At 33.9% G+C, this 14677-nt stretch overlaps 1 protein-coding gene across 2 annotated transcripts in view; it reads right to left on the bottom strand.

The window, feature by feature from the left end:
- LOC136032558 (putative inorganic phosphate cotransporter) overlaps positions 1 to 14677 on the bottom strand; it is a 59368-nt gene that overhangs the window by 33636 nt on the left and 11055 nt on the right. For both annotated transcript variants that reach the window (XM_065712829.1, XM_065712833.1), the window contains exons 3-4: positions 1372 to 1569; positions 161 to 405 (exon numbers count right to left, since the gene is read on the bottom strand). In XM_065712829.1, the coding sequence (XP_065568901.1) occupies positions 161 to 405; positions 1372 to 1569 (443 nt within the window). The remainder of the gene's footprint in view (positions 1 to 160; positions 406 to 1371; positions 1570 to 14677) is intronic.

The following is a 14677-nucleotide window of genomic DNA, read 5'->3' as shown; positions in this document are numbered from 1 at the left end:
TAATTGTATGATTATAATTGTATATGAAAGTTTCCGCCTCACTTTATGTCCGTCAATCTGGTGTACACGATTCTTGAAAGTGAGCAACAGCTCAGGAGTGTTGCTACATTGGGCAATTTTGGCCCGGCTCAAAAATGCAGCTATAAAACATGGAACTTACCAGAGCAATACCCATCAGAACTCGAACAAATACAACATACTGCCATCCGAGATAAGCAGCAGGAGGCACTAGTATAGTCAAAAGCGATGTTAAAAGCATTGAACCAGTGAGAAGATACTTGGTACCAACGACTTCTGCTAGCCTACCACCAGGAATATTGGTCGTAACATATCCCCAAAGAAAGCTGGTAGTAATTAAAGCCTGAATAGGCTGACTCCATACAAAAGGCCCATCTTCATTTTTACCTGAAATCAAGACAGAATATGAAATTATGATTATCACAGTCTATCACATTTGACGTTTACAGCTATTATACAGTCAAATAATGCACGTTTTACGTTTTCGATCTGTTCTCTTTATTTGATAGTCACATTTATTGCTCTGGGTAAACTCAAAGAGCCGTTCTTTATTTCGTGGAAGAAACTTACAGCTGATATTTTTTAGTTTTGTTGCCACATTCAAAATCAAATAGTTACCAAAGACCCTATTTTTATGAGGGATATCTTATAAAACAGATTTGCTCGAAAACTAGAACTGTGAAATTGATGACCCAAAAATTGTCTTTTGGTGCTTCAATCCCCTATCCAACCCCTCAGAGAAATATTTTAAAGAGCGTTGATTTTTTTTCTGATTCAGAGATGATGAAACCATTGATACATAAATATTGAACTTAAATAAAAAAAACTTCCGTCTAAGGGGGGTATCTACCCTAGGGAGAGTCCAGGATCAAACAGCTCCCAGTAAAAAAAATGCGCAAAGGGTGATATCTGTTTATACAGAGAGAAATACCATATTGAGTGGGTAGCCCTTTGTATCTAGGACAAGCACATTTCCTGAGGAGATTGAGTATGAACTCAGTTAGTACTACATGGTTATTCCAAACTGGTGACTTCCTAGTGGCATATAAACTTTACAAAGAGATATGCCCACTATAAATCGTAATCAAAATATTTTAGCAAAGCAATTGTAAAGGAAAAAACTATTAAAGTAAACTACAAAAATTTCAAAGGTGATAAAAATAAATTTATCGTGATATTGATACAAATTAATTCATTATAACGACGGATATTCCTCATTTGTAGATACTTTAAGAAGAATATACAGGATTCCAGCAAATTTGTCCAAATTAAAATCTTGACTGTCTTAAGAACTTTTTTTGTATTCTTTATAACATTTCTACGAATTTCTCAGAAAAAAAATAGAAAGCCTACCAGTAAAGTTTTGGTACTCAACTTCGCACCTTTCCTCGCTCGGTTTTGTTATGATATCCATTGTGGCTGCATTATGGTCTATGGCTGTATAATTGACCATCGCTACAATTGCAAGATTTATGCTGTTCCTTACCAGAAATATGTTGATATAGCCAAGAAAGGCCATGAATGCCATAACATATCTAGTTGGTAGATAAGCTGAAAAAAATTCTTCATAAAAATAATTTGCATAAGAAATTGAGCATGACGGGTAATTCCCTGAATGTCTTGTTGTTCGATAAAGGATGATTGTTTGAAATCATGATCAGTTTAACTACTTAGCAGCTGTGCAACTTTATACGATTAATGTATCTCAAAAATAAGAAGAACAAAAACAATCTTGTCGTAAGACAGGGGAAATCTAATGTGAATAAATATTTCGACCCTATATACAACCAATAAAACTATAATCAAAAACCTAACTTTTTTCTTTATTTGAGTAATGGATTAAAACTTCCAATGCAGCAATTGCATATCAGAATTAGAAAAAAAGATCACATTCGTTCATCAACAGGTAGAGATGCAAACTAATACAAATGTCATATTGTCTCTCAAAAACCTTGTCTGTTTTGAAAAGGGTAATCAAAGCAAACTGAAATCCTTAGGCATATTTTTTTCCTTTTTATACTTTTCACCCTTAGGACGATAAAAAGACATTAACTCTGATTTCCAAGGAAGGTTGACAATTCAATTTTAGTTTTTCTGTTTTCTCGCTTCAAAGCAATTTAGAATTAAGTTTAGCCTTGACATACTTTGATTCTGGAGACCAAGCAACTCATTTTAACACTAAATTGATTGAAATCAATGAGTGAAACTATACTTCTGGCATATAAAAGTAGTATCCTCATAACCACTTTAAACGAAGTCGTAGGCGCTACCCTTTTGTCTACATCGTTGATCACGAAGAAGTTAAACGGTGATTCCCTCAGAACACAAGTGCTATTAATTTTCTTCAAGGTGAAATGTGTTTGTTACGACTTGTTTGTTGCACGACTTGTTAAATTTGCTGAGGGTGACGTTATCTTGCGGGACTTAATAGATCTTACCATTCGCTTCAGTATTATTTGTACATCGGAAGAACAAACATCTCTTTTTTTGAAAGGTGAAGATGAAACATTCCAAGAATGCATGTGTACGTGATAGCGCCGTAGTAGCATTGAATTCTGACAAACAGAAATATTGGAATTACAAAACCATTGCTAATGGTAGAACTATGGGATATGTATGTGCGCATTGTCATGGCAGCAAGGAGTTAAATTTCTTGGGAACCCTGAGAGATAATTTGGAGCAAATTTCTGTGGAGTATGTGCGAGAGTAATCTCACAAGATAAGTTAGTGTTAAAAGAGAGCGCAAACATAAAAGTTTCACTTGATGACGAGGGGCAACTTCTTGCTTAAACTGCTGCTAGTAACACGTTACCACTTGATAGATCTTATCACCACTCTCCTAGTATTAACATTCAACGAAAGGCAAAAATAAAACAGGTACTCCATACCATTGTCAATCAAGATATCTTGTCGAGGTGCCGAAACTTCAATATGTGTACAAATAATGTAGTAATAGACAGAGAAACTATTTGTAAAATTTAAAATGGCACTGACAGACATAATCAGAAAGGAAATTAAATATAAATTGGTGAATAACAAATCGCTTGCAAACGCTACTATTGCCAATGACAGTTTACTCACAGATACAATCATTGAGCAATGAGTCACTATTTGAGAAAAGTGTATTAAAAAATATTTTATTCGCTAGATATTATAGATGGTTACCACTGATGTTGCTAAGGTGGAAATAGATGATCAGCCTTATTGGCTACCCCGAGTATAAAAGGTGACGGGAAAGTAGAAACAATCTTCATTCCTTGTTAGTCAATAATCGGTAGTGAGAATGTAAAGATTAGAAATTATTGGATTCGAGAAACACAATCATACGGAATTTAGTGACTTCGGAAAAGTTTTGATTCTAAATGATGATTTTCAAGACTTATCTCTTCAAAAAATATCCTCTCAAAAAAAGCTTACACAATGAAAAATGATTATCTTTCGTGTAACTATTGTATAATACTTTTACGTCTTGAGCCAGATGCATTTACTTAATGTACTGACATACTAATGGAAACCAAACAAAATGATAATGTGACTTTGATTTTGAAGGCTACCTAGATTCAAATGACAAATAAGTCTACATTTAAAAGAATCTGGTCTATAAAGGTTAAATTAATATCAATAGTGATGTCACTTAATAACTCTTCCAACTGGAAAACTGTCATTTCATCAATCCCAAGGAATTTTCTTTTTGGGAGTGTGACAGTCAACAGTGAAAAATGTTTTCTACGCACCCTTGTATATTAATATATATTGGGAACCTGGTAATCCTGTGAGAGTTATCCTATCACTGATGACCAGAAAGGAAAGTGTAGATTATGAAATACTTGTAAATTGCATAGAGGAAATGTACTGCAAATTACATACTGTAATTTCTGTCTTGAAAATGTTTGTGGCTCTAAAACTAGAGGTTTCCCGCGGTGCAATTGCTATTATGAAAGCCTAAACATGATTTCAGTTTATTTTCAAGGGGCATGTATCCTCGTGGCTTTAAATTGTTTTGGGAGGGGGAACCTGATCTACGCTTCAATAGCTGGAATATTAGAGTCTGGTTTTTACCATAATGCTGTGAAAATACCGGCTGCTTTGATTATAAGCATACTGACTTTCTTTTGGCTGTTACAGAAAGTAATTTTCCATGAGAATATCGTATGACATTACTTCAAACAAGCAAATCAAAACAAGCGAATTCTATAATATGAATCAAAATAGTATTATTAAGTTTACAAGGTGATACAATGAAAATGAGGTTGCATTATATTGTAGAGAATGGGGCCCTGACTTTGCATACCAAGATGAGTACAGGTTGAATTCTGACGAACTGCCGGTAAGTATCCTTACCAATGGTTACTTATACGTGGAAGAAGAAATCTAAGGGATATAGAGTTTTGTACACGCAAGATTTATTGATAAGCAAATTCAAAAAAGTTGTTAAAGTATTTCACGCCTAAGGCACTGAAATTCATATTCTACAGGTATAAAAGGGCATTTTCAACTAGAATGTCGTTCAGTCGAGGATTGTCTACCTAAATTCCATGAAATGGAAAATTTTTAATTTAATAGTGCGTTAAAACCCAGCTTTTAGTTGATAAATCTTGTACTAGCATCCAATTTGAATAATAGATTTTTCACTGTGCGAATTTTTCATTATATGAACCGGGTAGAATGCATACGGAAGTCCAAGAGAATCGTAAAACTCAAAATTCTTCTCTGTATTAAATGTGTATAGCTAATATCTCATTAAACACTTGATGGGCTACTATTAACAATTACAAGAGTATTGTTAACACTTTGAATATGGTTGAGGAAATCCATAGGTATATAATCGAATTTGTATTAAGACATGTAAGGATCAAAGATTAATACGTTTATTATTTGAATTGTGTTCATAGTGTCGGGTCTAATAGAACACTGCCTTTAGGATAATTTCCCAATAGGTTTCAAATTTATTAAAACAAATTAATGGTATACTTTCCGTCAACGGTTCAGCAGAGGTAAACTCTAAACGTACTATGCCTGCACAGACAATGCTCGTATCTTCATTAGGAGACAAATTCAATAAAATGATTCTACGAGTTTTTGCAAACATTGCATCGGTTATTCCATTTTCAAATGATCATGATCTAAGGATTGTATTATCAATTCATCTAGGGCCCTATAAAATCTATCAAAGGTAAATTTGTTGAGTGGAATTCCATTTGCTTGACATACATGAGAAGAAAGTCCAAACATTTGTCCATGATCCAACTGCACCAACACTTTCTACAAAAACTTAAGTGAGTTTTGAAGGAATTTTCCCTTTGAGAAATGACGAATCGGTGTAGGTACGGGAACCTACAGCAACATGTCGTTGATTCGTGAGCGTAATTGGAACGATTAGTTTGATATAATTTCCACTAGTTGTTAATCTTTCAGTAGCAAATCAACAGAAGTCATATCATGTTATTTTCCTACATGAAGTATTGATGTATACAATTTGAATTATGCATAAAATTCATCAACATGAATTGTATGTATGCTGCATACTTTGACATATTGTTGTTTGTGCTCACCAGCGTTCCATTGTTTTAGACACTTATTTGTCTATACAAATTGGTTTTTATTTTTAGATTTTTTTTAACAATTACAAGCAAGCCTATAAATGTGGAAGTCAAATCTATGAAATTGTCATCACTGAAGTAAATTTTAAAATATATATTTTCAGAGAGAAGTTTTTGTGGATGATATTGCTTATGGGATTCAGGTTTGACACGCACATCAACACTTTCTGCGTTGAAAAGATTTAGAGATGAAATGACAAGGGAATTCATTTTAGATTCATTTGGTGATAGATGTGCCATTTCTAGGAAAAGGAATTCTTTTCTGATAAAACAACTTCTATTCGAAGTTTCTTTTTATCCTTTGTCAAGAATGATGTTCTTTACTTCCGACCTGAGTTGAGAATGATGAGGAATGAAGTCTTTCTCGCCACTTTTTTTGCGTTTTCTGCTTTGACATTATTTCAGTCGATTGTCGAGGGAACGCGCACTAGAATTGAGATTTTGTAAAACACTATTTTCAAAATCCTTCCCAAGGCCCCCATCATATACTGTAGAGGACAAAAACGTTTACAGCAACCGTTGCAATATATTTTTAGCCAGGGATAATGCAGAGCAAATCAACTTAGCAAAAAATTCAAAAAACCATAACCCAAGTTTGACAAACAAATCCTTTAATAGTCCATTCCTTGACCCAATTGTCATGGTCTATAAGTAGCAACACAGCAATCAGTATCAGAACAATCTAAATTTTTTTTCGTTTAGCCATCTCACACAATGGGAAGAAAATGACATGTAATATAAGCCAAACCTTTTGTTATTGTTCAAAGATCACCAAGTTCTCTTTTTAATGTTAACTGACAGAGTTTCAAATAAGAATTGTCTGAAATATATTGAAAGTGCTTTATATTGTTGTGGAAAATACGCTCGTGAGTGATTTTTCGTTCCAGAACATGTAAGAGGAAGACACTGGTATTAGCAGCTCTCGATGTCTTGACTAAGGACGCATAAAGAAATATACAATTGTCTTATAGGAAGCCATGTGAATAACCTTCAAGAATAACACGTTCAATCCATTTGATTGTACCAACACTTTTACAATTGATCAAATTCTAAGGGGGAACCTGATCTACGCTTCAATAGCTGGAATATTAGAGTCTGGTTTTTACCATAATGCTGTGAAAATACTGGCTGCTTTGATTATAAGCATACTGACTTTCTTTTGGCTGTTACAGAAAGTAATTTTCCATGAGAATATCGTATGACATTACTTCAAACAAGCAAATCAAAACAAGCGAATTCTATAATATGAATCAAAATAGTATTATTAAGTTTACAAGGTGATACAATGAAAATGAGGTTGCATTATATTGTAGAGAATGGGGCCCTGACTTTGCATACCAAGATGAGTACAGGTTGAATTCTGACGAACTGCCGGTAAGTATCCTTACCAATGGTTACTTATACGTGGAAGAAGAAATCTAAGGGATATAGAGTTTTGTACACGCAAGATTTATTGATAAGCAAATTCAAAAAAGTTGTTAAAGTATTTCACGCCTAAGGCACTGAAATTCATATTCTACAGGTATAAAAGAGCATTTTCAACTAGAATGTCGTTCAGTCGAGGATTGTCTACCTAAATTCCATGAAATGGAAAATTTTTAATTTAATAGTGCGTTAAAACCCAGCTTTTAGTTGATAAATCTTGTACTAGCATCCAATTTGAATAATAGATTTTTCACTGTGCGAATTTTTCATTATATGAACCGGGTAGAATGCATACGGAAGTCCAAGAGAATCGTAAAACTCAAAATTCTTCTCTGTATTAAATGTGTATAGCTAATATCTCATTAAACACTTGATGGGCTACTATTAACAATTACAAGAGTATTGTTAACACTTTGAATATGGTTGAGGAAATCCATAGGTATATAATCGAATTTGTATTAAGACATGTAAGGATCAAAGATGAATACGTTTATTATTTGAATTGTGTTCATAGTGTCGGGTCTAATAGAACACTGCCTTTAGGATAATTTCCCAATAGGTTTCAAATTTATTAAAACAAATTAATGGTATACTTTCCGTCAACGGTTCAGCAGAGGTAAACTCTAAACGTACTATGCCTGCACAGACAATGCTCGTATCTTCATTAGGAGACAAATTCAATAAAATGATTCTACGAGTTTTTGCAAACATTGCATCGGTTATTCCATTTTCAAATGATCATGATCTAAGGATTGTATTATCAATTCATCTAGGGCCCTATAAAATCTATCAAAGGTAAATTTGTTGAGTGGAATTCCATTTGCTTGACATACATGAGAAGAAAGTCCAAACATTTGTCCATGATCCAACTGCACCAACACTTTCTACAAAAACTTAAGTGAGTTTTGAAGGAATTTTCCCTCTGAGAAATGACGAATCGGTGTAGGTACGGGAACCTACAGCAACATGTCGTTGATTCGTGAGCGTAATTGGAACGATTAGTTTGATATAATTTCCACTAGTTGTTAATCTTTCAGTAGCAAATCAACAGAAGTCATATCATGTTATTTTCCTACATGAAGTATTGATGTATACAATTTGAATTATGCATAAAATTCATCAACATGAATTGTATGTATGCTGCATACTTTGACATATTGTTGTTTGTGCTCACCAGCGTTCCATTGTTTTAGACACTTATTTGTCTATACAAATTGGTTTTTATTTTTAGATTTTTTTTTAACAATTACAAGCAAGCCTATAAATGTGGAAGTCAAATCTATGAAATTGTCATCACTGAAGTAAATTTTAAAATATATATTTTCAGAGAGAAGTTTTTGTGGATGATATTGCTTATGGGATTCAGGTTTGACACACACATCAACACTTTCTGCGTTGAAAAGATTTAGAGATGAAATGACAAGGGAATTCATTTTAGATTCATTTGGTGATAGATGTGCCATTTCTAGGAAAAGGAATTCTTTTCTGATAAAACAACTTCTATTCGAAGTTTCTTTTTATCCTTTGTCAAGAATGATGTTCTTTACTTCCGACCTGAGTTGAGAATGATGAGGAATGAAGTCTTTCTCGCCACTTTTTTTGCGTTTTCTGCTTTGACATTATTTCAGTCGATTGTCGAGGGAACGCGCACTGGAATTGAGATTTTGTAAAACACTATTTTCAAAATCCTTCCCAAGGCCCCCATCATATACTGTAGAGGACAAAAACGTTTACAGCAACCGTTGCAATATATTTTTAGCCAGGGATAATGCAGAGCAAATCAACTTAGCAAAAAATTCAAAAAACCATAACCCAAGTTTGACAAACAAATCCTTTAATAGTCCATTCCTTGACCCAATTGTCATGGTCTATAAGTAGCAACACAGCAATCAGTATCAGAACAATCTAATTTTTTTTTCGATTAGCCATCTCACACAATGGGAAGAAAATGACATGTAATATAAGCCAAACCTTTTGTTATTGTTCAAAGATCACCAAGTTCTCTTTTTAATGTTAACTGACAGAGTTTCAAATAAGAATTGTCTGAAATATATTGAAAGTGCTTTATATTGTTGTGGAAAATACGTTCGTGAGTGGTTTTTCGTTCCAGAACATGTAAGAGGAAGACACTGGTATTAGCAGCTCTCGATGTCTTGACTAAGGACGCATAAAGAAATATACAATTGTCTTATAGGAAGCCATGTGAATAACCTTCAAGAATAACACGTTCAATCCATTTGATTGTACCAGCACTTTTACAATTGATCAAATTCTGTTCAAAACTAAGTTTAGATGGGGCATTTGATTCTAGACGGTTCAGGGGCTAATGCAAAACTGACCATGTTCTATTGAATAGTTAAAGTGGATTGCATCACAATTACGGGAAGAGATTTTCTATTTGGGGCACAATAAAAATCAGTCATACTAGAATATTCTTTGTATTTTAGAGTGAGATAGGCGTATATATCAAAGTTCACTGATTTTATCCATTCCCTTTCTTCACCATGCAATTGCCGATTCGTTTGGTCTACTTTTTACATAAAGTTTAGGATGTTTTCTCAAGATAGAATAATTATTCTTTTGAAAACAATCCTCAAGAGCAACTTCATACTTTCTCTCAAATTTGATGGTAGGTAAGAGTTTTGTCTGAAAATCACTTGTTTTAGAAAATCACTTGTAAAGCAAAAAAACCTATATAAGATACTGGGTATGGTTTATTTGGGCTATGGCCCTACTTGGGGCCCTTGAGGCCGTCTTTATAATCCTTAGATTTTTTTAAGTAATCAAAGAAATTCACGACTAATTCCTAGTCGTAAAAATAGCTAGGAATCGGCTCGCCTTTGTTCTTGGAAATGGGAAATTTCTTTTTCCGCTAGCAACAATGAAAACGAAGGACCTATGTGTAAAGCAGAAAAAAAAACCTATATAAGATGATAGTTATGGTTTATTTGGGCTATGGCCCTACTCGGGGCCCTTGAGGCCGTCTTTATACATCCATAGGTTTTTTCTAAACAATCAAAGAAAAAACTAATACATAACACCTGCGTTTACATCTTGATTGGTGGCCCAAGAGGCTTTTTCCTACATCATTAGGTTTTTAAACAATCAAAACAGCTTACGTAATGTCTAAGTTTGTGTCTTGATTTGTGGGCATAGTAGATTTTTACCACTTAGCACTTTTAGGTTTTTTAAGTAATCAAAGAAAGAATACTTCCTATTATGTAACAAACACCTGCATATTGAATAAAACAGTCCCTATTACTTAAGAAAAACCTCGATCTTGAAAAAAATTAACAACTGTCTTGAGGGAATCGCCGTTAAACTTCTTCGTGATTAACGATGTAGAAAACAGAGTACATATATATATATATATATATATATATATATATATATATATATATATATATATATATATATATATATATATATATATATATTTATATATATATATATATATATATATATATATATATATATATATATATATATATATATATATATATATATATATATATATATATATATATATATATATACATATATATATATATATATATATATATATATATATATATATATATATATATATAATTTATGTTTTATATGAGTACTTAAAGATATAAAAGTTGGAATAGTGAAAGGAAATGTAGGAAAAATAGGTGAGAAACTTCAGTAAGTAAAAAATTTGTCTATACAGCAAAAGACCTTTGGGTCCCATTTCTTGCAAGAAAAGGCTTGGAAGAATGAAAAAAGTACCATTAGATCATCCATTTTTAATAACTCTAGACCTAATGTGTATAATCCTCCTTCTTGAACCTTCCCCATCCCAGCTCTTAATAATTTCATAAACCTTCTACTGACTAACAGAACTGGCAGGCTGCTACAACATCATTGAAAAATTTTTGGAGGTCTCGTCTAAAAGCTAATTTAGAGAGTTACAAATACTTTTAACAACTCAGTGCAGCAGGAAGTCGCCTGGGGCAGATTATTGATTTGGTTTGGAAAAAAACATCATAATGGTTCCTGTTGCACCAAAAAATTCACATCTTGGCACCAGAGCTGGAGTAGAAAGTCGAAGAAGCGTGAAAAGTGTAACATTGTAATATTCAAGGTCAAACATCTTCAGCAACAATTTTACGATACTTCCTCTATAAATCATGGACCGACTAGAGGAAGTAGAAGGCCAGTGCAACATTGTAAAGAGATATTTAATTATCTGTTTTAAATCTTTTGATCGAACCTTGAGACTAATTTTTGCAAACTTGCTTCAAATAAATTGGCTTGTGATATTTCCTATATATTTTTATATAATTTTGAAAAGCTGGCAGTCTACTGAAAACACAAAACTAATGCAACAAAACGGAATTAGAAGAAAAAATATTTTCAGAAAATAAAAGAATTGTTCAAAAGGGTCTCAATAGTCTTTCTTTCTAAAAAATTCAAGGAAACCTAGTTTGTGGCAAAGCGATAGTTTTTTTTTAGAATCCTACAAATATAGGGAAATATTGCCAGTCAATGAATACCGGAAGTTGAAAAACATGAAAATTTAACGCAACTCTAAAAACCCAAATTGTCAACGAATGCATGTTTATTTGTTTTTATTCAGATCTAATCCTATCGTAATAATGGTCCTATGAGATCGGGAGAGGGTGCATTAGAATGGAAATTAGAAGTTCTAGTGGCCTTTTAGAGCAACTGGCCTCCCTCCCACGTCTTTTTTTCCTCAAAGCTGTCTGGCCAAAATTTTTAGACAGCCATTTTGTTCACTATAGTTGAAAAAATTAAATAATTATGTCTTAAGAGGTAAAATGAAAGTGATGATGAGACAACCTTTTACACACGAAATAGTTTCTGTTCGTTCTGAGTTTCAATAGTGCTCCTTAGTTTCAGTTAAAAAACAAACTTGTTTTATAAATTCAATTTTGGACACTAAGGTAGATTGTACTTTTACTATGTTCTGGCAAAAAACAAATATTCTTATACAGCATTCAAATTCAAATTTAGTTAAAATTCCATTCATTGACATTGAAATTTATAGCTATAAAAAAAAACCGGAAATTGAACAGAACCCAGAAGAATGCAAATTTTAAGGTGCTTTAGGCCAACGTAAAAAAAAAAAATAACATATGCACCAATGACAAGGAAGTCTTACTGCAGGAATTCACGTGTTCATACTAGCATTTTAATCAATTGAGCCCCTCACATGGTGTAAATCAAATCATATTGAAAGAAGCATGATCAGATTAGCTTAAAACAAATTACCCTATTCTAGAGAAAAAAAAAATCTACATACATGATATGATTTGTCGAAAAGATATCCATATGCTGGTACGACATATTTTCCCTCAGACCCCCCCCCCCCCGGAATTTACTTTTCGAAAAATCACCGTGCTCTCCGTAAAATTCTCTCCCGCTGAATATTATCCCAAAAAATCAACCTTAAGCCAAAGGGTCTTCCCCACCCTTTCCTTCTGACTTTCGGAATTAATGTAACAGGAGCCTGCTGCAAACTAACAATTCAGTGGACAGCTAACACTCCCAGATGCAGCGTTCAATTAGCTGCCTTAATCCGAACTTGTGAAAGTTCTTTGAAATCCTGAAACAAAAAAAGGGTTACACGAGCACTCTTGTCACTCAGTCAGCCCTTGCCTCGCTTTCTATTACGAAAAAATACGTAGACGTTAATATTCAGATTCACAAGATTTGCCAAAAATAAGACCTCCAGGCAACGGTGTGCTCAGGGTTTTTGTTTTTGAATTATTTTTTTGAAGAAAGGTAGGGGGCAAATAACACTTTAAAACGTATCAAAATTTGTTTATATGCATTTGGACACGTTGTTAAGAGTTAGACAAAATCTTTGGGGGGGGGGGGGGTACACCATAATCCATCCCCCCACCTCCACAATTAGGCTATACCCCCAAAACCTACCTCCAGGACCCCATGGCATTTTGAAAACCCATTTCCAAATATATTGCTTGACGATTCTTTTATTTCAACAAGATGGCCAATACTTTTTGCGTGAGCAGCGTTTGATGACTTTTTTAAACATTCTTTACTTGTTTGTTTTGAGTTTTAAGCAATTTTAAATATGGTATTATATGAAGAAAAAGGGCTTAAATGTAATTTAGAATGGAAAAACTTTCGTCGTAAGCCTAGTGGAGGAGTTCTCAATAGGAAGGAGTGAACTAGTACCATGTAAATATAAATTTCGATACCAGATGAAGTCCGCTAGACATTAAAAACAAGAGCTAAGAGGTCATATGGCACTTGTGACGAGGTCGGAAGAGTCAAGAGGTCATATAGTAAGAGCTATAGCAAAATTCTAAGAATCAATATATTGCTTTAAAAGGAAAATCAGAGGCTTGACGCTGGTCAGGATTTAAAATAAGATCTCTGAGTCACGAGGTCCTTCTAAATATCAAATTCATTAAGATCCGATCTCCCACTCGTAAGTTAAAAATACTTCAATGCATCTAATTTTTTCTCTCCCTTCAACCCCCCAGATGGTTTTAATCGGGGAAAACGAATTTATCAAGTCAATTTGTACAACTCCCTGACACGCCTACCAATTTTGATCTTCCTAGCATGCCCAGACCGTAGCACGCACTAAAAACCCACCATCTAACTCCCCAAAAGAGAGCGGATCCAGTCCGGTTACTTCAATCACGTATCTACGACATTTATAAGCGCTTTCCAAGATTTCTGGTTTCCCCCTCCAACTCCCCCCAACGTCCACAGATATGGTTGGGATTTGAAATAAGAGCTCAGAGATATGAGTTCCTTCTAAATGTCAAATTTCATCAAGATCTGGCCAACTATTAAGTTAAAAATACCTCAATTTTTTTAATTTTTCCCAATTAACAGTCCCCAGCTCCCCCAAAGAGAACTGATCCGTACCAATTATGTCAATCTCATATCTGTAACTTTTGCTTATTCTTCCCATCAAGTTTCATCCTCTAATCTCTCCACTCTAACGGTTTTCTAAGATTTCCGGTTTCCAAGATTTCTGTTTTCCCCCTCAAATCTTCTATGTCCCCAGATCCGATTCGAATTGAAAATGGAACAGCTGATACATTAGATGTTTCTATATATGGAGTTTCATTAAGATCTGATCACCCATTCGTAAGACACCTCGATTTTCACGTTGTTCAAGAATTCTGGTTTCCCCCTCCAACTCTCTTCAATGTCAACAAATCTAGTCGGGATTTAAAATGAGACTTCAAAAGCACAAGATCCTTCTAGATATCAAATTTCATTGAGATGTGGTAACCTGTTCATAAGTTACGAATACCTCATTTGTTTCTAATTATTCCAAATTACTCCCCCCCAACTCCACCAAAGAGACTTGATGGAGACTTGTGCTTAATCTTTCCACCAAGTTTCATCCTAATCCCTCCGCTTTAAGCCTTTTCAAAGATTTACAGTACCCCCTCCTTATGACACTGGATCCGGTCGGGATTTAAAATAAGATGTTTGAGTTTCGAAGTCCTTCTAAATATGAAACTTCATTAAGATACGATCACTCTCTTGTAAGTTCAAAATACCTCATTTTTGATGATTTTTTAGAATAACAGAGAAGAACTCCCCAAAACAGAGAAGATCCGTTCCGGTTATGTCAATGACGTATCAAAAAC

Source organism: Artemia franciscana, chromosome 1 (genome assembly GCF_032884065.1).
Source record: "Artemia franciscana chromosome 1, ASM3288406v1, whole genome shotgun sequence".
In the NCBI taxonomy this organism is placed as follows: Eukaryota; Metazoa; Arthropoda; class Branchiopoda; order Anostraca; family Artemiidae; genus Artemia; species Artemia franciscana.
Note: the sequence above shows the minus strand (reverse complement) of the source record. Positions and strands in the feature narration are given on the sequence as shown.